Source organism: Microcaecilia unicolor, chromosome 6 (assembly GCF_901765095.1).
Source record: "Microcaecilia unicolor chromosome 6, aMicUni1.1, whole genome shotgun sequence".
Lineage (NCBI taxonomy): Eukaryota > Metazoa > Chordata > Amphibia > Gymnophiona > Siphonopidae > Microcaecilia > Microcaecilia unicolor.
In genome coordinates this window covers 195,026,678-195,051,683 of record NC_044036.1, presented here as the reverse complement: position 1 = coordinate 195,051,683, position 25,006 = coordinate 195,026,678, and the positions used below count along the sequence as shown (strand labels likewise).

At 46.1% G+C, this 25,006-nt stretch overlaps 1 protein-coding gene across 4 annotated transcripts in view; it reads right to left on the bottom strand.

The window, feature by feature from the left end:
- DCAF1 (DDB1 and CUL4 associated factor 1) overlaps positions 1-25,006 on the bottom strand; it is a 648,223-nt gene that overhangs the window by 202,729 nt on the left and 420,488 nt on the right. For all 4 annotated transcript variants that reach the window (XM_030205586.1, XM_030205587.1, XM_030205589.1 and 1 more), the window contains 2 exons: positions 16,154-16,238; positions 13,582-13,815 (listed from right to left, as the gene is read on the bottom strand). In XM_030205586.1, coding sequence (XP_030061446.1) covers positions 13,582-13,815; positions 16,154-16,238 — 319 coding nt within the window. The remainder of the gene's footprint in view (positions 1-13,581; positions 13,816-16,153; positions 16,239-25,006) is intronic.

Genomic DNA, 25,006 nt, shown 5'->3' with positions numbered 1-25,006 from the left:
CTCCTTGGTCATGCTTGAGTTTCAGCAAAGTCTTCTCCACAAGAGGTATTGGAGGATACATATTGTGATGATTAAAGCACTGTCCCCGTGTCTACATTACCATTGTTACAGCTGGATTCACACAGAAGGAGTTGCAGGAGGGGATTAGAGCTAAACGAAGGAGAAGAATACCCAGGACGGAGCCCCTGGATTGGGAAGGGTTTTTTCCTTAGGCTGCAGCAGTCCTGTGGTTGGCAGGTACTGAGGGGGAAAATGTCAGCCCTTAATAGTGGAAAAGAAGCTGTCCCTGGCAGACATCCCACTTGCATCTGGAGTCTACCTTTAAAAATATCTCATTTCCCTGTGCTGCATAGAAAGGTTACTCACCCTTGGGGAAGGGAAAGAGGAAGCCCAGTACGCTATTTCAAAGAGCTGGGGCAGATCTCTAAGAATCACAGGGGAGGGAAGTCCCAGCCACTTTCCTGGGAGGTCAGTCAGTACATGCTCCGCCCCAGAGCTTCTGACTGTATCTCTGATCTCTACCCAGCTTGGAGCTAGAAAGGTGAAGAGGAGCAAGCAGTGGGGGAGGGGAGGGTGGACAAGCAGCCAGCAGCAGGGTTTTCCGTGGGCTGGGAAGATAACCCTAGGGGAAGAAATGCCTAGCTCCTGAGGAGGCTGGCTGAAGGGCTTCCTGTTGAGTGGAAGGTAACCCTGAGGGAGGAAAGACAGCCTCAGGAGGAGGAGAAGGGACTCTCCTGTTGTTGCTCATTACTTTGGAAAGATTGGTGGGGATTTATTCACCCTTGTGGCGGATCTCTCCATTACTGTTTCTACAGGAGAGAGGAATAGAGAGATCCGTAAGAGAGAGGGGTGTGATGCTCCTGTTTCACACAATTGTTTGTTAAACACTGTGAAGCATGCTGAAACTTTCCCTACCTCAAACTGCCTGAGTTTCGAGTCAACATGTGTTATGGAATTGATGGAACATTCTGAGGAAAGTTATAACTGTTCGCTGCAGAGCTGTGCAGGACTTAGAAACAGAAACATGATGGCAGATAAAGGCCATATGGCCCATCCAGTCTGCCTATCCTCTGTAACCCCTAAAGCTTCCTTTTCCTAAGCAACCCCACATGCTTATCCCCATGCCTTTTAAATTCTGACACAGTCCTCGACTCCACAATCTCTATCGGGAGGCCATTCCACACCTCCACTACCTTTTCCATGAAATAATACTTTCTTAGATTACTTCTTAGCCTATTCCCTCTTAACTTCTTAGTATGCCCCCTCGTTCCAGAGCTCTTCCTTCAGTTGAAAAAAAGCTCACTTCCTGTACATAAATGCCCTTGGGATATTTAAACGTCTCTATCATGTCTCCTCTCTCCCTCCTCTCTTCCAAGGTATACATGTTGAGGTTCATAAGCCTGTCCCTATATTTTTTGTGTTCAAGACCGCTTACTAATTTTGTAGCCGCCCTCTGGACCGACTCCATCCTGTTCATATCTGTTCATAGGTGCGATCTCCAGACCTGCACACAGTACTCTAAATGGGGCCTCACTAGAGACTTATACAATGGCACTATCACCTCCTTTTTCCTGCTGGTCCTCCCTCTTTTTATAAACTCAAGCATCCTTCTGGCTTTGACTGTCACTTTTTCTACCTGTTTGGAAGCTTTAAATTCATCAGACACAATCACCCCAAAGTCCCGCTCTTCCTTCGTACACTGAAGCACTTCACCCCTATACTGTACCGTTCCCTCGGATTCTGGCGACCCTGCATTTTTTGAGATTAAATCTTGGTTGCCAAATATCGGTCCATTCCTTCAGCTTCACTAGGTCCTTCCTCATGTCATTCACACCCTCCAGGGTGTCCACCCTGTTGCAGAGTTTGGTATCATCCGCAAAGAGACATACCTTACCAGACAGCCCTTCTGCAATATCGCTCACAAAGACATTAAAAAAAGCTGGCCCAAGGACCGATTCCTGCAGTACTCCACTAACAACATCCTTTTTTTCAGAGCAAGCTCCATTTACCACTACCCTCTGACTCCTTCCAGTTACTCTAGGTCACATACCGAGGGCACTCAATTTATTTATCAGTCGCCTGTGCGGAACCGTGTCAAAGGCTTTGCTGAAATCCAAGTATACCACATCAAGCGCCCCTCCCACATCCAACTGTTTGCTCACCCAGTCGAAGAAGTCAGTCAGATTCATCTGACACAGCCTGCCACTAGTGAAGCCATGCTGCCTCGGGTCCTGCATTCCATTCAGTTTGAGAAATCTCACAATCCTCCGCTTTAGTAGCATTTCCATTAGCTTACTCACCACTGAGGTCAGACTCACAGGTCTGTAATTCCCAACCTCCTCCTTACTTCCACTCTTGTGCAAAGGAACCACATTTGCCCTTCTCCAGTCCTCCAGGACCACTCCAGTTTCTAAGGAAGCATTAAAGATGTCAGTCAGCGGAGCCGCTAAACTTCGAGTTCCTTGAGCACCCTCGATTTGTCTAGTTTTAGTTTGGCTAGCTCCTCATGAACACAGTAAACAGGTGTTGGTCTACCTTTAGCCTTCGTTTTCTGCAGCTCTACCCCCAGCCTTTCATCCATGAACACAGAGCAGAAATAATTGTTAAGCAGTTCAGCTTTATCCTTATTTTCTTCCACATATTCCTCTCCCTCAGCTTTGAGCCTCACAATGGCTTATGGCACTTCCTCTTGTCACTCACTTATCTGAAAAAGGTCTTATCCCTCAATTTTACTGTATTAGCTATCTTTTCTTCCATTTGCTGCTTCGTTTCCTGACAGCTTTTCCATATTCTCTTCGTTGTTCAGGTATTCTTTCCTGTCTTCATCTTTGAGTCGTCTTATAACGTGCAAAGGCTAACCTCCTTTCCCTTATCTTTTCAGCTACTACATTCGAGTACCAGAGCAGCCTTCTTTTCCTTTTATGTAATTTTCTAACATAAAGGTTAGTTGCCTTTAATATAGCTCTTTTCAGTCTTGTCCATTGCTGTTCTACATCCTTCAGCTTTTCCCATCCTACAAACTGCTCCTTAAGAAATTCCTTTGAAATCCAGGACCTTCAATCTTGAATGCGCCCTGTTTTCATGTCGAAACACTCCATTTGATGATCACTAGACGCCAATTGGTCTCCCACCTTGACGTCAAAAACGTTCCCTCCATTCGCAAGCAGCAGGTCCAGAATAGCTTCATCCCGTGTCGGTTCCGTTACCCACTGCTGAAACAATTCTTCCTGTAGGGAATCCAAGAGCTCTTCGCTTCTAGACGACCCCGCAGCAGGAACACCCCAATCAACATCCGGCATATTGAAGTCACCTATCAGTAGTACTTCCCCTTTCCTAGCTATCTTGCGGATGTATTCAATTAAGTCCCTTGTCCATTTCCTCAGACTGGGAGGGTGACCTGTATATTACTCCGATATAGATACATTTTCCTTTCCCTCTTTCTAGTTTAATCCACAGCACTTCTTCCATACCCCTCATGTCCTGCAGTTCTGTCACTTTGATAACATTCTTAGCATGTAATGCCACTTCTCCACCCTTTTTTTCCTACTCTGTCCTTCCTGAATAAATTAAAGCCAGGTATAGCAATATCCCAGTCATGGCTCTCCGTGAACCATGTTTCCGTGACTGCCAAAATCCAAGTCTGCTTCCATTAAGATTTAACAATTTTTATTGATGAATGCACGTTAAACATTTCCATACCAATCAGCATAAATCTGGTAATAAGCAATTCAAACCTGTACTAATACAGCTGAATTTCTATCATCAAAGTTTTTCCACCCAACATTTCTCCCTTCCCCTCCCCCATCCCCCCTTCCTTTCTACTAATATATTTGTTAGCATAGTCATGTATATGCAGAGGTTCCATGCATAACAGTTGTCAAGAAACTTATATATTAAATTCTAAGAATGTATCAGATTGCAACCTATGTATTGTTCAACAAAGTTCTAAATAAAATATGAACTACGGACAACACTCTGTAGTCGTTGTTTGTTACTGCATTGCTTTACTGAGCTTCATTTCCTCCCCAAGTCTGCTTGAATTATTGTAGCCTCTAGAACTAGAAGTTTGTTTCCCATACTACGGGCATTGGTATACAAGGCTCTCCAGATGTTACTTTTTTTTTTCTCTCTTCTATAGGGGCATTTGATATCCTACCTTCCTTGGGGTTAATTATGGCTTTATGGCCTCTTTTTTACCCATTACCATCAATTTTAGTTTAAAGCTCTCTTTAGTACTTTAGCCAGTCTCTTGCTGAAGACACTCCATCCCTTCCTTGACAGATGGACACCATCACTGCTCAGTAGCTCTTGGAAAATCATCCCATGGTCTAAGAAACCAAAGCACTCTCATTGGCACCAACCACGCATTTTTCTCAAAGATGCAAACTTCTCTCATTCGGCCTTTACCTTCGATAGGGAGGATAGATGAGACCACCACCTGTGCACCTAGATGTTTCACCCTGTGACCCAAAGCCATAAAGTCTCATATGACGACTTATTTTCTTTCATAGCTCTGCTTGTACTGCCCACTCTGTTTTGAAGCTTTAGCTGAAGAAATCAGCCTGACTGCCAAAGTAGGCAGAGTATTTTCCTAGACTGGAATCCCTTGAAGTATTTTAGAGAAAAAACTTTTTCATTTGGCTACACCTGGTTAGCTTGAAGGCAGATGCCTGCATATCACTTGTGTTGGCTCCGAGTGTCTGAACAAATAGTGTCCACTACAAAAGACTGCACTGTTAAACATTCTGCTGACTCCCAGTCTGTGTTTAATTGGAGTTTTGCCCTATCATCTGGTCCATTCCTCTCCTGTTTTGACCTGCACAATGCCTGCAGGGTTACAAAATACAGGGGTCCTCTCCTCCAATTGTGTGAGTCAAGCCAACAGCAAAACTAAGGGACTTTGTTGTTGAAGTGAGTTGTGAAAAGATCCACTGAAGAGGTGCCCCACACTCAGATCTGCTTGGCTGTAGACACGTTCAGAGACCACTCTTGAGGATGTATCACCCTGCTTAGTCTCTCCACCAGACTACTGTCTTTCCTCACCAGATATATGGCTCTCAGTATCATGCCCTGAGCAGAGGCCCAATGCCACATTCTGATAGCTTCCTGATATAATAGGTATGATGCTATGCCTCGCTGATTGTTAACATAGAGGGGCATAATCGAACGCGAACGCCCATCTCCAAGGGCGTCTATGTCCGAGAACAGGTACGTGAAGGGGCGGGACAGACCGTATTTTCGGAAAAAATGGCCGCCCATCTTTATTTCGATAATACGGTTGGTGCCCGGCAAATGCATCGGATGTGTGTGGATTTGAGCTGGGCTGTTTCGTTTTTCAGCAATAATGGAAACTGAAGGCGCCCAGCTCAAAAATGAACAAATCCAAGGCACTTGGGTCGTGGGAGGGGCCAGGATTCGCAGTGCACTGGCCCCCCTCACATGCCAGGACACCAACTGGACACCCTAGGAGGCACTAGTAACAATTAAAAAAAAAAAGTCAAATACCTCCCAAGTCCACAGCTCCCTTCCTTTGGGTGCTGAGCACCTCAAATCCCTCCCAAAACCCACTGCACACAACTCTACACCGTTACCATAGCACTTATGGCTGAAGGGGGGCACCTACATGTGGGTACAGTGGGTTTTGGGGGCGGTTGGGAGGGCTCCCATTTACCACCACAAGTGTAATAGGTGGGGGGGGGGGGGGGATGAGCCTGGGTCCACCTGCCTGAAGTACACTGCACCCACTAACAACTGCTCCAGGGACCTGCATACTGCTATGATGGAGCTGGGAATGGCATTTGAGGCTGGCATACAGGCTGGAAAACAAAGTTGTAAAAAGTTTTTTTTTTTTTTTTTTGGTGGGAGGGGTTTAGTGACCACTGAGGGAGTCAGGGGTGGTCATCCCCGATTCCTTCCGGTGGTCATCTAGGGCACTTTTTTGGGACTTGTTCGTGAAAAAAAAAAAAAAGGGTCCAAAAAAGTGACCTAAATTCGCGCTAAAAACGCCTTTCTTTTTTCTATTATCGGCCGAAGGCACCCATCTCTCCTTGGCCGATAAACACGCCCCAGTCCCACCTTCAACATGCCCCCGTCAATATTGTTTGGTCCCGCAACGGAGTGCAGTTGAAGATGCCCAAAATCGGCTTTCGATTATACCGATTTGGGCGCCTTTGCGAGATGGGCGCCTATCTCCCGATTTGGGTCGAAATCTGGGCGCCCATCACTTTCGAAAATAAGGCTGATAGTACACTGCAACCTAATTGTCTGGATGAGAACAATTTGGTTCGAAAGCTGATCTCTAAAAGCCTTTGGAGAGTTCCAAAAAGGCTCACAACTCCAGGAGATTTATGTAAAGGGAAATTTCCTGAGCAGGCCATGGGCCACTGGCCCTGACTGTGAAGTCCACCTACATGGGCCCCCCAGCCCAAGCTGGATGCATCTGCTGTCAGCTTCTTGCGCAGAGGGGGAATTTGGAATGGAAGTCCCAAGGTCAGATTGGAATGAATCATCTACCACAAGAGAACAGTGGCTCCCAAAGTTGGGAGTGACAGAGACTACATCTGCTAGGTTCCCTGAAGCCCAAGACCACTCTGAAACTAGGGTCCACTGAACTTCTTTTAAATAGAAGTGAGCCATGGGAGTTATAGGTATTGTGGAGGTCATGTGGCCTAACAACCTCAACATCTGCTGAGCCAATACCTGTTGGCTCTGCTGGAATTTCAGGGCGACAGTGTGCAACACCTCAGCCTTGGAATCTGGAAGGAAAGCCCAGGCTTGGACCATATCTAGCAGGGCTCCTATGAATTCCAATCGCTGAGAAGGGAGGATGTGGGACTTGGCTAAATTGTCATTGGACTATATAGCGAAAGCTAAATACCTGTAGAAGGTATTCTCCGAGGACAGCAGGCTGATTGTTCTCACAAGTGGGTGACTTCCATGGCAGCCCCTCCGATCGGAGATCTTTACTAGCAACAATGTTTGCTAGCCCGCGCATACACAATGCGCATGCACGACCATCTTCCCGCCCGAACGGGAATAGCAAAGACAAGGGAAGATACAACTCCAAAGGGGAGGCAGGCAGGTTGGTGAGAACAAGCAGCCTGCTGTCCTCGGAGAATACCTTCTACAGGTATGTAGCTTTCGCTTTCTCCGAGAACAAGCAGCCTGCTTGTTCTCACAAGTGGGGAATCCCTAGCCCCCAGGCTCACTCAAAACAACAAACATTGGTCAATTAGGCCTCGCAACGGCGAGGACATAACTGAGATTGACCTAAACTTATTCAACTAACTGACAGTGCAGCCTGGAACAGAATAAAAATGGGCCTAGGGGGGTGGAGTTGAATTCTAAACCCTGAACAGATTCTGCAGCACCAACTGCTCGAACCGACTGTCGGCTGAAGGCAGTAATGTGATGTGAATGTGTAGACAGGTGACCATGTCGCAGCCTTGCAAATCTCTTCTATAGCGGCTGACTTCAAGTGGGCCACTGACGCTGCCATGGCTCTAACACTATGAGCCATGACATGACCCTCAAGAGTCAGCCCAGCCTGGGCGTAAGTGAAGGAAATGCAATCTGTTAGCCAATTAGATATGGTGCATTTCCCAACAGCCACTCCCCTTCTGTTGGGATCAAAAGAAACAAACATTTGGGCGGACTGTCTCTGGGGCTGTGTCCGTTCCAGATAGAAGGCCAATGCTCGCTTGCAGTCCAATGTGTGCAGCTAACGTTCAGCAGGGCGGGTATGAGGACGGGGAAAGAATGTTGGCAAGACAATTGACTGGTTCAGATGGAACTCCGACACCACCTTTGGCAAGAACTTAGGGTGCGTGCGGAGGACTACTCTGTTATGATGAAATTTAGTATAAGGAGCATGAGCTACCAAGGCTTGAAGCTCACTAACTCTGCAAGCTGAAGTGACTGCCACCAAGAAAACGACCTTCCAATCAAGTACTTCAGATGGCAGGAATTCAGTGGCTCAAAAGGAGGCTTCATCAGCTGGGTGAGAACGACATTGAGATCCCATGACATTGTAGGAGTTTTGATGGGGGGCTTTGACAAAAGCAAACCTCTCATGAAGCGAACAACTAAAGGCTGTGCCGAGATCGGCTTACCTTCCACACTGTATTGGTATGCACTAATCGCACTAAGGTGAACTCTTACAGAGTTGGTTTTAAGACCAGACTCAGACAAGTGCAGAAGGTATTCAAGCAGGGTCTGTGTAGGACAAGAGCGATGATCTAGGGCCTTGCTGTCACACCAGACAGAGAAAAAAGTAACTCTTCTTAGTGGAATCTTTCCTGGAAGCAAGCAAGACACGGGAGACACCTTCGGAGAGACCCAAAGAGGCAAAATCTACGTCCTCAACATCCAAGCCGTGAGAGCCAGGGACTGGAGGATGGGATGCAGAAGCGCCCCCTTGTTCTGAGTAATGAGGGTCGGAAAGCACTCCAATCTCCATGGTTCTTCGGAGGACAACTCCAGAAGAAGAGGGAACCATATCTGACGCGGCCAAAAAGGAGCTATCAGAATCATGGTGCCTCGATCTTGCTTGAGTTTCAGCAAAGTCTTCCCCACCAAAGGTATGGGAGGATAAGCATACAGGAGGCCTTCCCCCCAATCCAGGAGAAATGCATTCGATGCTAGCCTGCCGTGGGCCTGAAGTCTGGAACATAACTGAGGGACACCTTGTGATTGACTTGAGTGGCAAACAGATCCTCCAATGGGGGTGCCCCACACTTGGAAGATCTCACGGACCACTCTGGAATTGAGCGACCACTCGTGAGGTTGCATGATCCTGCTCAATCTGTTGGCCAGACTGTTGTTTACGCCTGCCAGATACGTGGCCTGAAGAAACATGCCGTTCCGGCGAGCCCAAAGCCACATTCTGACGGCCTCCTGACACAGGGGGCGAGATCCAGTGTCCCCCTGCTTGTTGATGTAATACATGGCAACCTGATTGTCTGTCTGAATTTGGATAATTTGTTGGGACAGCCGATCCCTGAAAGCCTTTAGAGCGTTCCAGACTGCCCGCAACTCCAGAAGGTTGATCTGCAAACCTGTTCCCTGAAGGGACCAACTCCCTTGGGTGTGAAGCCCATCGACATGAGCTCTCCACCCCAGGAGAGACGCGTCTGTCGTCAGCACCTTTTGTGGCTGAGGAATTTGGAAAGGACGTCCCAGAGTCAAATTGGACCGAATTGTTCACCAATGCAGGGATTGGAGAAAACTCGTGGACAGCAGGACTCCGTCCTCTAGGTCCCCAGCAGCTTGGTACCACTGAGAAGCTAGGGTCCATTGAGCTGGTCTCATGTGTAGGCGGGCCATGGGAGTCACATGCACTGTGGAGGCCATGTGGCCGAGCCATCTCAACATCTGCCGAGCTGTGATCTGCTGAGACGCCCGCACCCAGGAAACGAGAGACAGAAGAGTGTCGGCCCACGCTTCCGGAAGGTAGGCGCGAGCAGTCTGAGAGTCCAGCAGAGCTCCTATGAATTCTAGTCTCTGGACTAGAAGAAGGTGGGACTTTGGATAATTTATCACAAACCCTAGTAGCTCCAGGAGTAGCGGAGGAGTGGCCTAGTGGTTAGGGTGGTGGACTTTGGTCTTGGGGAACTGAGTTCGATTCCCACTTCAGGCACAGGCAGCTCCTTGTGACTCTGGGAAGTCACTTAACCCTCCATTGCCCCATGTAAGCCGCATTGAGGCTGCCATGAGTGGGAAAGCGCGGGGTACAAATGTAACAAAAATAAAAATAGTCATCTGCATGGACTGTAGAGCTCCTGCCTCGGAGGTGTTCATCACCAGCCAATCGTCGAGATAAAGGAACACGTGCACCCCCAGTCTGCGTAGAGACGCCGCTACAACAGCCAGGCATTTTGTAAACACCCTGAGCGCAGAGGTGAGACCAAAGGGTAGCACACAATACTGAAAATGCCGTGTTCCCAGACGGAATCGAAGATACTGTCTGTGAACTGGCAGTATCGGGATGTGAGTGTAAGCATCCTTTAAGTCCAGAGAGCATAGCCAATCGTTTTTCTGAATCATGGGAAGAAGGTTGCCCAGGGAAAGCATCCTGAACTTTTCTGGGACCAGATATTTGTTCAGGGCCCTTAGGTCTAGGATGGGACGCATCCCCCCTGTTTTCTTTTCCACAAGGAAGTACCTGGAATAGAATTCCCAGCCCTTCCTGCCCCAGTGGCACAGGCTCGACCGCATTGGCGCTGAGAAGGGCGGAGAGTTCATCGGCAAGTACCTGCTTGTGCTGGAAGCTGAAGGACTGAGCTCCCGGTGGGCAATTTGGAGGTTTTGAAATCAAATTGAGGGCATATCCCAGCTGGACTATTTGGAGAACCCACTGGTCGGAGGTTATGAGAGGCCACCTTTGGTGAAAAACTTTTAACCTCCCCCCGACTGGCAGATCGTCCAGCACGGACACTTTGATCTCGGCTATGCTCTGCTGGAGCCAGTCAAAAGCTTGTCCCTTGCTTATGCTGGGGAGCTGCTGTGGCCTGTTGAGGCGCATGCTGTTGACGGGAACAAGCGCACTGGGGTTTAGCCTGGGCAGCAGGCTGGCGAGAGGGAGGATTGTACCTACGCTTAGTAGAATAGGGAACAGTCCTCCTTCCCCCATAAAAACGTCTACCTGAAGAGGTAGATGCTGAAGGCGGCCGGTGGGAGAATTTGTCGAAAGCGGTGTCCCGCTGGTGGAGTTGCTCTACCACCTGTTCGACCTTTTCACCAAAAATATTATCCCCCCGGCAAGCAGAGTCGGCAATCCGCTGCTGGATCCTGTTTTCCAGGTCAGAGGCACGCAGCCATGAGAGTCTGCACATCACCACACCTTGAGCAGCGGCCCTGGACGCAACATCAAAAGTATCGTAAACACCTCTGGCCAGGAATTTACGACACACCTTCAGCTGCCTGACCACCTGCTGAAAAGGCTTGGCCTGCTCAGGAGGGAGCTTGTCCACCAAGTCCGCCAACTGCCGCACATTGTTCCGCATATGAATGCTCGTGTAGAGCTGGTAAGATCGGATTTTGGAAATGAGCACTGCAGAATGATAGGCCTTCCGCCCAAAAGAGTCCAAGGTTCTAGAGTCACGACCTGGGGGCGCCGAAGCGTACTCTCTAGAACTCTTGACCTTCTTAAGGGCCAGATCCACCACACCAGAGTCATGAGGCAACTGAGTCCGCATTAACTCTGGATCCCCATGGATCTGATACTGGGATTCTATCTTCTTGGGAATGTGGGGATTAGTTAGCGGCTTCGTCCAGTTAGCCAGCAATGTCTTTTTGAGAACATGATGCATGGGTACAGTGGACGATTCCTTAGGTGGCGAAGGATAGTTCAAAAGCTCAAACATTTCGGCTCTTGGCTCATCCTCCGTGACCACAGGGAAGGGTATGGACGTAGACGTTTCCCAGACAAAGGCCGCGAAAGACAGACTCTCAGGAGGAGAAAGCTGCCTTTCAGGAGAGAGAGTAGGATCAGAGGGGAGACTGCAAGACTCCTCATCAGAGAAATATCTCGGGTCCTCCTCTGCTTCCCATGAGGCCTCACCCATAAGTTCGTGGACTGCAGTCCGAAGCCGGGCCCGCCTCGACTCCGTGGTAACCTGGCCACTGTGGGTACGTCGAGAGGAAGACTCCCGCACCGGCGGCGATGAAGCTCCCTCCATCAATGTCGTCGGGGAGTCAGCCTGGAAGGCCGCCGATGAAGGTACCACAAGCGGTACCAGCACCGGAGACCTTACGACGGGTGAGGAGCCAGCCGTCGCCTCTCTCAACGGTACTGGAGGCGCAAGAACCCCTGGTACCGGAGCGGAAGGTAATAACAGCTCTTCCAGGATCCCAGGAAGAATGGCTCTGAGGCTCTCGTTCAGAGCGGCTGTCGAGGAAGGCAAGGGATCCGGTACCGGCGACGAGCTCAGAATCTGTCGGGGCTGTGGAGGCTGTACCAGGCTGTCCATCGTATAAGCGCATGGACACCTCTTGTATGGAGGCCGAGTGATCCTCCCGGCGTTGACGCTTAGCGGGTGCCAAATTCCTCGGCGACCCGGAGCTCTCAGTACCCCGATGGGAAGGTGACCGGTGCCGATACTTCTTTGCCTTCGCACGAAGCAGGTCACCGGTACCTCCCAGTACCGAAGAGGAGGATGTTGAATCCAAACGCCTCCTCGGGGCCAGGTCCGAAACAGGTTGATCCCGAGGGGCCTGTACCGCAGGAGCCCTCGAGACAGGCGTAGACCTGCTCGACGGCTCACCGCTACCAGAAGGGAATGGACAGCCCTCACCTGTGCTCCTGATGACGATGCATCCTACGATGACATCGATACCGTCGATGACCTTGGTACCGCAGGAGTTGAATTACCAGACGAAGCTCCAAACAAGAGGTTCCACTGAGCAAACCTCGCCACCTGAGTCCTCTTCCTCAGTGAAAGACAGAGGGTACAGACCTGGCGACAATGACCGGCCCCCAGACACTGAAGGCAGGAAACATGCCTAAGTGAGCGAGATCGTCCGGCTGCACTGGGTGCACTTTTTGAAGCCGCTGGCAGGCTTTGAGGACATGGGCGGAAAAATCACGAAGGCGAAATCAAAATTCACGACGGTGACAAAGAGACACCAAAAACAAGGGAAAAACCCGTATGGGTGGCCAAAAGGGCCGCTTCCGACGACGAAAGGAAACTCATGAGAAAACACTGGGAATAGCGGAAAAAATGCACACTTTTTTTTTAAACAACGAAGAACGCGACAGAAGACTTTCCGGATACTTCTGAACGGAAGAACGCGGCGAAAAGGCGCGAGGAGTCTTCTAGAGGCGTAAAACGTCCGTAACACAGCCGTCCTGAGCCGCGGAAAAAAGAAGACTGGCGAACACGCTCGCGTTCGGGCGGGAAGACTGTCGTGCATGCGCACGCGAGGGCTAGCAAACGTTGTTGCTAGTGAAGATCTCCGATCGGAGGGGCTGCCGTAGACGTCACCCACTTGTGAGAACAAGCAGCCTGCTTGTCCTCGGAGAAACATTTTTTGACTATCTTTTGGAGACCAAATCCTACTTCCTCAGTTCGGGACAGATTCCAGCCCATTCCCTCCCAAGCAGCAGGGCTGAGTCAGCACATGAGGGTTCAGCTTTAGCCAGCTGACCATTATCCTGAAAAACAATTTAATTCTTCCCATTCCTAAAGGAAATAGGAAAGAAGTGTGAGGTTGGAGTTAACTGAATTATTCAGCAATCTTACTCCCTTCCCGTCATTTGTCATCCCCTCCCATTCCTTTGCAGGGAACAGGAGAGGAGAGGGTTAGGCTGGAGTGAACAGGGAAGAACAGAGAAAAGCTATTTTCTTTCCTAATGAAACCATTCATCTCTTATTTTCTCTCAAAGGTGCTGCCTTGGGCAAGATACCAGTTAATAGAGCATTCCAGATAAAAAAAGAACGAATTATACAGTAAAAACGTCTCCTATACATAGTACTATCTCCTCCAGCACCAGTTTCTCCTGTATTCCATCTACTAGCAGTCTATGGTTTCCTTAATAGTCTGAGAAGCCAACTTGATAATGACAACAGAGTACAAGGATACAATCTCAGTATTGACGATGACCTCTAGCCCATTTGGGTGGAAGACGCCACTGATGTTCATGTTGAACTTGTCAAACTTGTGAATGGCCTGTGCAGAACGCACATCCCAGAGTACACCGTCATTCAGCACCAGGTCATCAGTAGGATTAAAGGTGGCACAATTTCGCTTGTAATTATTAGCCAGGTCTGAGTTGTACAGGGTTAGGAGTTTCTGCCCTGTCTGGATGTCATAAATCTACAAGAAAAACAAGAGCTTATAAACTATAGGACAATTCCAAAGCAATCATTCAACATATGCTTCCAAACAACAAAACTAGAATAATTTACCTGGATCTTGACATCATTCAATGTCTTACATAGTTTCACTCACCATTCCTACTTGTTTCAACATGGCTGTCACTACTACACAGTACTGCTGAATTTACGGGCCAGAAGCAGATGCATGGGTGAATTTTTCTCATTTATAATGGAAGTTCCTCTATAGCATACTTTCTATTAACACACAGCTTGTGTCTAAGTAAAGTGGCTTCAGATTCCAGGGGCTGTTCTATTTACTTATCAACTGCTCCCGCCCGCTATATCGCTAGGTTTTTACCTCTACAAACAGCAAAATTGTGCAGGAATCCTCATTAGACACTTAACTTTTTACAATATTTATAATCTCTTGTTTCTCTTAATATCTCATATGTTACTTATCTTATTTTCTTTTTCTTTAAGTCACTTTTTTATATACGGGCCATTGAATCTTTCTGTTCACTCTATGGCGAGCTGCCGTTTCGCTTTGGCTTCTTAAGGAGCTACACCGTTAATAATCTTGCCCTGAAACAAAACATATATCAATCTAAATCAAACTGTGTGATTTTAAGTCGTGTACTTACAATTCTTCTCTTGTTCTTTTATTACCTTATCGCTTTTACCATCTCCACTTTACTGGAAGAGCTAGCTTGCTAAGGCAAACATGGCGTCTGACAGCTGAGGTTTATTATATCAGACGCTCAACAGTAGACCAATTATCGTCTACCCTCTATTTAAAGAAATACCTTCCACTCTATCCTATTATTTAGACCCATAGGATTTAAAATCCCCAATCTATAAATCCAACATTGTTCTCTCTGCAAAAGTGCTCTATCACCTCCTCGGATAGAGCAGGGAATGTGATCAATTGCTATGCATTTATATTCCCAAAACTCATGACCTCTCTCTATACTGTGATTTACTAAAGTGTTTAATGAGGATTCCCGCACAATTTCGCTGATTGTAGAGGTAAAAACCTAGCAATATAGCGGGCAGGAGCAATTCATAAGTAAAGAGAACAGCCCCTGGAATCTGAAGCCGCTTTACTTAGACACAAGCTGTGTGTTAATAGAAAGTATGCTATAGAGGAACTACAGTTGTGAAAGTATATAGCAACACATCAAGAGTTTGAATTGTTATCATTTATAATGGTGAAATTTGGACTTGCCTGTTTATGCTGCTCATCCTAGAAATAAGCAGTTCATTTTCCCAAGTCCATCTTAATAATGGCTTATGGCTCTTTGTTCAAACCATTCTTAAACCTTGCTAAGGTAACTGCTTTTACCACATTCTCTGGCAATGAATTTGAGCTTAATTACATGTTGAGTGAAAAAATATGTTCTCCAAATTTGTTTACGGTTTACTACTCAGTATCTTCATTTTATGCCCCCTAGTCCTTGTATTTTTGAAAACAGTAAACAAGCGATTCACATCTACCCGTTCCACTCCACTCATTATTTTATAGACCTGTATCATATTCCCCAAGCTGAAGAGCCCAAGCCTTTTTAGCTTCTCCTCATAGGAAAGTCATTCCATCCCACACCCAGCAGGAGGCGGGACTAGGGCTCCATCCCTCCTTATTAGTCAAGGAGGGGGTTGGGGAAGCCACCGTTAGACCACCAGGGCTAGTCTTTGGGATGGGGAGCATAGCCAGGAGTATCACTGGACCACCATGGTTTTATTTATTTTTTGGGGTGGGGGGGGTGGGTCTGGTGTCCCCTGGACCACCAGACCCCAACATCCTTTAGGGGCTTGGGAGGTCTGGAATCCATTGGACCACCAGGGTTTAGTGTTTGGGAGGTGGGGGGGTTTAGGGTCCACTGGACCACCAGGTCCCTTCATCTTTGGGGGGGGGGGTCTAGGGACCACCAGGTTTGACAGGTCAGGGCTTTGTACCTGGGCAAGCACTCAAGAGCTGTACTTAATGCACAGCTCTTGAGCGCATGCCCAAGTACTATTCTCCCGCAGAACTCAAAAGCAGATCCCTAAAACTCAGCACTGACATTGTGCCTAAATTTGCATGTCATTAGCGCTGAGTGTTAAGGGAGCTGTGTTGCAGCACTGTTGTGACTACTTTTCCAGCGCTGTACTGAACAGCGCCAGAGTTTTGAGCATCTGCCCCTAGGTGCTTTACCATCTACAAAACTGGATGAATTATTCAGAAGGAGGAAGGCAAATGAATATGAATACCTTGTAAGACCAGTTGCATCAGTGTTGGTCCTCTCAAGCAGAGACCTCATTGTAGCAACAGGCCAACAACTCCCTTTGTAGGTACTTACATGTGCAATATCTTCCTTGGTGCCAATAACTCGGTCCTGGGAGTGTTTGCTGAATTCCACGTAATGATCATCCGTGAAGGAATGCCTACAGAATCAAAGAATTCTGTAATCACTATTCTTGACAAACTCCCTCATTTTTATTCTTTAAAATGGTTCAGAATGATAACACTTTCCAACTTCTTAAAAGCAAGTCTCAAGTTCTTTATAGTTAGTTATTTATTAAAGGTTAAGAAAAATAGTGAAACCTTTGTCATTTATCAAAACTGCATTCTTGTAGCATTTTGGCAGAAATTAGAATAGCACTGCCTGTATTGTCCTGCTTTCTTATAGTGCTGCTATAATTTACTAAGATACCTGTAGATACTGTGAACTTCATTGAACTCTTCATTGCACACTGTAGATGCAATTGTCACTAAGATCACCAGCAGAGTTGTTTATTTTGCTATACTTAGAGAACATCTGTTACAGGTAATCATCTGCACAAATGGTTGATGAGCGACAGCACTGGCATGGGCCTCTCTTAGATATTTCTTAAGAAACCTAGAAAGGCTTTTCTAATCATGCTTGAAATTTCCCACATGTATACCCCCTTATGAGGCATCTCAGCCTTATACAACAGCTAATTTTGAAAACTCTATAAGGGAAGGAGGGTGGAAATATGTGGGCAAGCTTTGGAGAACAGCTTTTACAAGTAAGCAACTTTCTTTCTCTGAAGACAGGGCAGAGTAATTCTAGTACCTGAATGATGTCTGCTTATAGATTTGTTCACCTGTTAGAACATGCTCTTAACTAGCCAATCGTCAAAGCAAGGATTACACATGAAGCTGTAGTATGCACAGAAATATAACTAGCCAATCGTCAAAGCAAGGATTACACATGAAGCTGTAGTATGCACAGAAATACTGTGACTACCATACATTTTGTCAATACACATGGTGCAGTTGCTAAGCAAACATGCTAGATGCCTGTCAGGATGTGTCACCAAGAGGGATTTGGGACCACTCAAGAGGCATGATGGAACCTTAACACTGGAATGCTTGAAGTAAAAGAGTAAAATACTACGCTGAATAGCCTTTACAGCCATATTCCTGTATAATGCGACTAGCCAGAACTTGGTTAAAAAGGGTTGCTGTGGCTCAGGAAACTGCTTCTAGAAATCTATGCAACCCACTTGCTACTAAGTCTCCTGTGTGCCAAGTCCATGCTGCTAAGTTTCTCTATCTTGCCATGGAATTTTTACTAGCATTCTTACTCCATTACTTGTATCACTGCATGTTAGTGTTAGAAGCCTCATCTACAAGTTCCTCCAATCCACTTGATACCAGCAATCCGTCAGTCCATGCGGAGGTCACCCACAGTTTGATTCAGTCTATGCATCCATACTCTAGATTCAGGGACCTATACCTCCATTTTGCTATCACAGATAAATAAGGCTCCTTTGCTATCATGACAGCAGTGGTTTGTGCAGTTCCTGGGTCTTTCAGTGTTAATACTTACAGTTTCAGGGTAGTTGCATCAAACATATTTAGTGAGAAAAGATACCCAGTAATTTGAGTAGACAGAGCTTGACAGTCCCAAGCAATATGTTTGAGCAGATGCTATAATCAGGGACATCATGGTCTAGCCTTAAGACAGTGCATGAAAACTTTATAATCAGTAATGGACATATTGAAATTGCACTATGAGCAATGCTTGAAGCACTGGCTTTTTCAGCCATTGTGAGCTAAATGGAGACAAAATCAAACTGAAAATTTTGCTGGGAAAAAAATGGGCTGTTTGAGGATGTCGAATAAGACCGCACCAAGATCTGTCAGAACAAAGAGGTGATGAAAACTGTGTACAGGTTGTTGGTGATATCTCAGACAGGATAGGCTAGAGAGGCAGTTCAAAAAAGTGAAAAAAAATGGTGCAAAAATTTTTTTTTCGGGGGGGGGGGGGGGGGGGGGGATGATTTATTAATACCTTTCAAACAAGTAAACATCTAAGGAAATAAAACATTTCCTATGAAAACAAACTTACAGAACTAAGGGTCATAATATGAAGCTCCAAAGAGTTAGGACAGACAGGAAATATTTAAATAGGAGTTGTGGATACCTGAAATACCCTTCCCAGAACAATCAGTAAAAGCTAAAACGGTAATGGACTGCAAAGAGTTACGGAAGAACTTTATTTGCACTAAATGAAAAAGGACATCAGACAAGAGCTAGGGGTATCACAGGTCTTAAGGATAGCCTGAACAGACAGGACAGTGTCAGGTTTCAAGAGAACAACGCACTGAGCAACTATGTTTAAAACCCAAAATACAAACTTCAACAACCATAGGAAGGCTGGATATTTTAGACAATGGGCTTTACTAATTTAGGTAGCTGTAAGAATTATTAGAAAGCTTGATAATGAGACACTGAAGAGAATTCATGTGGTGAAATTTATTCATATCTGTTAATTTCCTTTCCTTGAGTCCTGCTAGATCAGTCCAAGCTAAATGGTTGAGTCCCCCATACCAGCACAGACACTGAAATATTCCAGTGTCAAAAAGGGTATAAGGGCTAGTGCAGCCGGGAATTCTGAATTCTCCAATATGCTACTGCCAAAACAGGAGCAGGTCCACTTTGTTTCACATTGAACCCCATCTAAATCACTGTAGCATATCTCAAAGAGAATTTTATTTAATGCCTATCTAGGACCAGAAAATTCTCTCACTGTTGCATAGTGAATCCCATAACAATAATCTTGATATACCATGACTGTACTTGGGTACACTGGGACATGTAAGAAACAATTTGAGGTATAGTTTATTTTGTTACATTTGTAGCCCCCATTTCCCCACCTTTTGCAGGCTCAATGTGGCTTACATATAACCGTTTACGGTGTTAGCCGATTACAGTTTGAACACACAGTATGAAAGAATACAAAGTGATATTGTGGTATAATGAGGTATATGTATGGTAGGAAACAGTTGGGGGAACTTAGAGAGGGAAGGGGAAGAAGAGTCAGGTAATGTCCTTTGCCGTCTTTGGTTATGTTGTGTCGCAAGTGACCGGTATTTTTATGTTGGGTCAGTGGGGTATGCTCTTCTGAACAGATCTGTCTTTAATGCTTTCCGATTTATTTAGTGTTTGGTTAAGAGGAATGCATGGTGAAGGGAGAATGAGAGGGCGAATGGGGAGAATGAGGGGGCGAATGGGGAGAAAGGAGGAAAATTCAGAAGAGAAACAAGACTCTGCTTCTATGTGTTACTGTTCTAAGTTAGCGTCTGAATACTTTATTGTTCAAGTTTTACTGATGGATATTTTTTTTTGCTCTCTCAAGGACAGGGGGTAGGTTAAGCCCAAAGAATATTCCATATACTGCAATCTTTCAAAGTGACAGAGTGTGTGATGAGGCCCCAGGCCCCCCTAGCGCTTCAGGGTAGTTTCAGACCCTGCCTTCCTTAGGGAAGAACAGGCTGGTCAGTAGTTTTTCTGTGTAGCGTATAGGACCTTCTTGCTAATAAAGGGAATCAGAATCAGGCTAAACGTTTAAGCCAGCAACTCTTGTGGTTTCTCCAACCAGCAAATATTGCTCCTTTTTAGAGAATAGCCACCAACTTTGTCACCATCAGTGGTACTAGTTCTGGCAAAGGAACTCAAGCACAAACAATACTTAAGTTCATGACTTTATGCTAATTAGTCTCTCAGACTCCACCCTCTTTTAAGCAAGTCAGATTTCAATTGGAAAGACTAGCACTTTACATGGGGGGTTTCTTTTGCCAGCTTTTCTTTCCTCGCTCAAATACCGAACCAATTCCTTATAGGCAAATTATTCAGGAACTGCAGCCCAACAGCCACCACCCCCTGGACATGGCAAACTTTAACTTGACTTTATGGTCCTGTCCTCCACCCTGGCTGTTATTTCTAGTTCAACAAACTTCCAAATCCATGACTAAATATCTTAACAGGTAAGGTACCTTTCCTCTCTTGTACACCTCCTGGGATCCCTTTCCATGTTCTCAGGGTCAAGCTCCTCTTAGCAGCAGGCTGTGGGTCATTCCTCTCCTCCTCTAGATTTCCCCGTCTGCTTTATAAGCAGAGCTTTTCAAGGGGTTTCAAGTAATTAACCCCTCCTTTCTCCTTAGAGCCTGTCTTATCTAAGGGCCCATCTTATTTCCTTCCACAATTAGGATCTCCTTGGGCTCCTCCACAGCCTTTCCCAATATGGGCACTGTTTCCTGTGGAGGATTTGCTTCCCTGTCCCTACCCTTAGGCTTGCTCTCCCATTCCTAGTCTCTGGAAATCTCTCCTCTAACCTAGGCTTCCTAGGAGTTGTAGTTTCCTTTCACTTTAAGGGAAACTATTCTTTCCTTTACTACCTTTAATTGTAACCACTAATCAGGGAGCCAGAGCTTCCCCCTGTGGCAACTCCAGCAGGGCACTATATACCCCGGCCCTTACTAGTGAGGATTTCTTAAAAGCCTCTTTAACCAGTCTCACTTTCCTATTAACCTATTATTTAAATCACTCAGTTACCTTCCTAGAACCAAGTTTCCTTGTTTGTGTACAAAAATAGGGATTCAAAGGAAGGCTTTATAAGGCTCAGTCTTCCCTTGAAACCTAAGATTAATGGCTCTTTCTACTGGGGATTCTTTCCCTGGCACAGGGCTTAACAAAGTACTTTTTACTTTTTTTTCTTTACCTTACCCAGCCTTCGGTTTTTTAAATCTTCTCACCTGGTTTCTTTTTAACCCTACCTACCCCTCTCCTTTTTATGCCATCCTTAGGACTCCTAGTTCTGGGTCCAACCTGACTAGCTCCAAGACAACAGTAACATTCTTTTTACCAGGCCTTCCCCTCTCACTGGGAGTTCCCATTTTTCTCTGACACCTCACTTGGGTCGTAGGCCTCCTTCTCTCACCGAGTACCCAATATTCTCCCTATGAGCCAATGGAACATCAAAGATGATCTTTTCTCATCTCCCTTGGCAGCCTCCATGTTTTCTTGGTTTCTTTTTAATCCCTGTTACCCGGTTTCCTTTTTGCTATTCCTGGGCACATGAGTGCAAGCTTGGGAAGAACCCTTTCTTCTGTGTTCTCCCTTCTTTGAGCTCTGGTAGCCCTAATGCTACTGTGTTTGTTAACCATTCTTAGGCGCATGCCAATGCTAACTCTCTGACTTTTGGCAGCCTTATCACCATCCTGTTAGTTATTCCTAGGCTCATGATAGTAAGCTAACTTTTGGGCTTGAATCAGCCTTCGGCCAGTCTATCTGCTTGAACAATTCCTGCCTTTCATAGTCACTTGCCTCATGCTTCAGTTGAAGCTCTAGATGAAAATTTATCAAGGACTTATGCTTCCTCTCCCCTTCCTTCAACTTCTCCTGGACTACCTGCAGGTCAGAGCTTAACCTCACTCATTTCTGCACTTCTTTTCACAAATCTTTTCACAACATTCTTGGTTAACTCCTCGCTAAATTTCTCTAGTGCCTGAACTTTCCTTTCAAGTTTCTGCTGCGTTTCCTTCTGACTTCTAGCCAGCCTTTCCAACTCCAACTCCTTCTGCAGTCTCTCCTGGAGTTTTCCCAGCCTATGCTGCATTTCTCCCTGTCAGTGCACAACTCCCTCCTTGGAGATGCATTACCTCTGTCTTCAAGGTCACTCACTCCTGCTCCGCCTCCCACCTGGACGTGCAAGAACTCCTTCACTCTACCCGTAAGTGCACTACACTCACCTTCTTATGCCTGTTTCCTCCCTTTCAGTTTTCCCTGGCTTTCCTAGAGCACTGGGCAGGGGAAGTGTAGCAGATTCCGACATGGCCTTTTCCTCTAGACTTCTTCCCAGCTGCACCTTTCATGGCCTCCAGATATGTACACCCTTCAGTCTGGACTGCATCTTCTTCCACTGGATCAACGACTGTGGAGTACCGACTGCAAGACAGGAAAACAATCCAAGTGCAGACAGCTACAGCCCAGCCCTGCACTTGCCCTGCTACTTCTGGGGTACTCGTATGGCATCTCAAGAACACAAGCTTTTAAACAGACCACCGACTACTGCTGCTGTCCTTATTTAAATGGGTTCTTTCACAGCCTCCCAGGGTACCCATACCTGGGATAGGCCCCTTTCTCAGCAGTGGCCCCTCGTTAGGCTTCTGGACTCTCTAATACATGAGTGGCCTGTCTGGTCAGGGACTCCTCTAGGTCATCTCCTCTCGTCGGGACTCTGGAATCCAACCTCTCCATCAGATGGAAACCTAGGCATGAACACCAGACGTGTCACTCTGTAGATCCCTCCAGATTTGGCTGTAGTTGGTCTTTAGACCCTACTCCTGGTACCAAATTCACATCCTGCCTCCTTTGGGGTTTTAGGGAAGAACAGACTGGTCACTAGCCTTTCTGTGCAATGGACAGGACCTTGTTTCTAATAAAAGGACTTCAAGACAAGCTACACTTTCAAGCCAGCCAGCAGCATCAGTAGTCTTTCTTTCCAGCACACTGTTCAGTCGGGGTGAATATTGTCACAATCTTGTGGCTTCTACCAGCAAATACTGCTCCCTCATAGAGGACAGCCACTGCCTTTGACACTCTTATCACTGGTACTTATGCTTTATTGTGCTTGATATATTGTGTAGCTGGCAAGCAGTGTACAAAGGCGCACAAGCACCAACAATAATTAAAGTTCGTGAGTTGTTATACTATTATGCTACATGCTATAATGTTTTATATACCACTCATATTACCACAATGGACTTCTAGGCAGTTTACAAAATTCTAATACAAAACCCTTCTCTTGAAGATTGATATACAAATTAAGAATAACAATTATATTTATATTGAACCTCCTTAACAACCAAGCTTTACAGAATCATTAAGATTCAAAAAGGTAGGTGTGACAAAACAGTGTGTTTAAATTGTATTTCTTGAAGTGTATTTCTCTAGTTTGGCCAGCAAGTTGTGCATGTTTATTTTTAACCCTTTAGTGTCCAATGTTCCCATAATAAGCCATATGGGAACACTGGACTCTAAAGGATTAAAGCTGTAACAGAGAAATGACTGTTCCTTCTTTAGTAACATAGAGAAGAAGTTAACCTGCAGTGATGTGGCCAGCTACTTTTAAAATTTGATATTTTGGGCTCTGATTGGCCCAGGAGTTCAAATTCCACCCAGGATGTACTGGTTTTTTTCTCCAATCTTTGCCAGGGAGAAAAGAGAGAAAGATCTCCTTGATGAGGTCCCATGAACAGTTATATTTGATAACCTATGAGCAGCTATATGCCCTGAACTCCCCAGGTACTATTTAGATAGTAAACAAATATTTAGTGTTATAATTGATCCATATTTCAGTTACCTGTTATTATTGGAGTGGAGGAGTGGCCTAGTGGTTAGAGCACCGGTCTTGCAATCCAGAGGTAACCATAAGTACATAAGTAATGCCACACTGGGAAAAGACCAAGGGTCCATCAAGCCCAGCATCCTGTCCACGACAGCGGACAATCCAGGCCAAGGGCATCTGGCAAGCTTCCCAAACGTACAAACATTCTATACATCCCGCTTTCTGTTGGTGTGCCTCAGGGTTCTGTCCTTGGACCCCTCCTCTTCTCCATCTAGCATAAAACAAAACCCCAACAGTGGATGATTGGAGAAATAGATTGGGAGATATGGGAAAAATTAACTGATGTAAGGGAAGTTTTGATCCAGAGGGGAAAGAATGGAGGCAACTGACATTGGATATAGGATTGGGGGGGGTGGTTAGAGGGGCAGGTTGAGAATGTTGATTGTAGTACATGTATACCCTGGAGGAAAGGAGAAACAGGGGTGATATGATAAAGACGTTCAAATATCTGAAAGGTATTAATCCGCAAACGAACCTTTTCCGGAGTTGGGCAGGCAGTAGAATTAGAGTGCATGATATGAGATTGAAGGGGAGCAGACTCAAGAAAAATGTCAGGAAGTATTTTTTCACAGAGAGAGTGGTGGATGCTTGGAATGCTCTCCCACAGGAGGTGGTGGAGAGGAAAACGGTAACGGAATTCAAACATGCATGGGATAAACGTAAAGGAATCCTGTTCCGAGGGAAAGGATCCTCAGAAGCTTAGCCGAGATTGGGTGGCAGAGCGGGTGGTGGGAGGAGGGGCTGGTGGTTGGGAGGCGGGGATAGTGCTGGGCAGACTTATACGGTCTGTGCCCTGAAAATGACAGATACAAATCAAGGTAAGATATACACAAAAAGTAGCACATATGAGTTTATCTTGTTGGGCAGACTGGATGAACCATGCAGGTCTTTTTCTGCCGTCATCTACTATGTTACTATGTATCTATACCTCTTCCCTTGGTACCCTGATTTCATCCCATGGCTTCCAGTACCATCTTTACGCTGATGACTCTCAGATCTACATCTCCACCCCTGAAATCTCAACCTCGATCCAGGACAAAATCTCAGCCTGCTTGTCTGAAATTGCTACTTGGATGTCTCAACGCCATCTAAAGCTCAACATGACCAAAACGGAACTTCTCATTTTTCCCCCTAAACCCACCTCCCCTCTTCCCCCTTTCTCTATCTCTGTTAATGGCTCTCGCATCCTCCCTATCACCTCGGCTCGTAACCTTGGAGTCATCTTTGATTCCTCTCTCTCCTTCTCTGCCCATATTCAACAAATCGCCAAAACCTGTCGCTTCTTTATCTACAATATTAGCAAAATTTGCCCCTTCCTTTCTGAATACGCTGCCAGAACCCTTATCCACAACCTTGTCGCCTCTCGCTTGGACTATTGCAAATTACTTCTCACTTGTCTTCTGCTCAGCCATCTCTCTCCTCTCCAATCAGTCCAAAATTCTGCGGCACGACTTGTTTTCTGCCAGAATCGTTATACCCACACTAGCCCGCTCC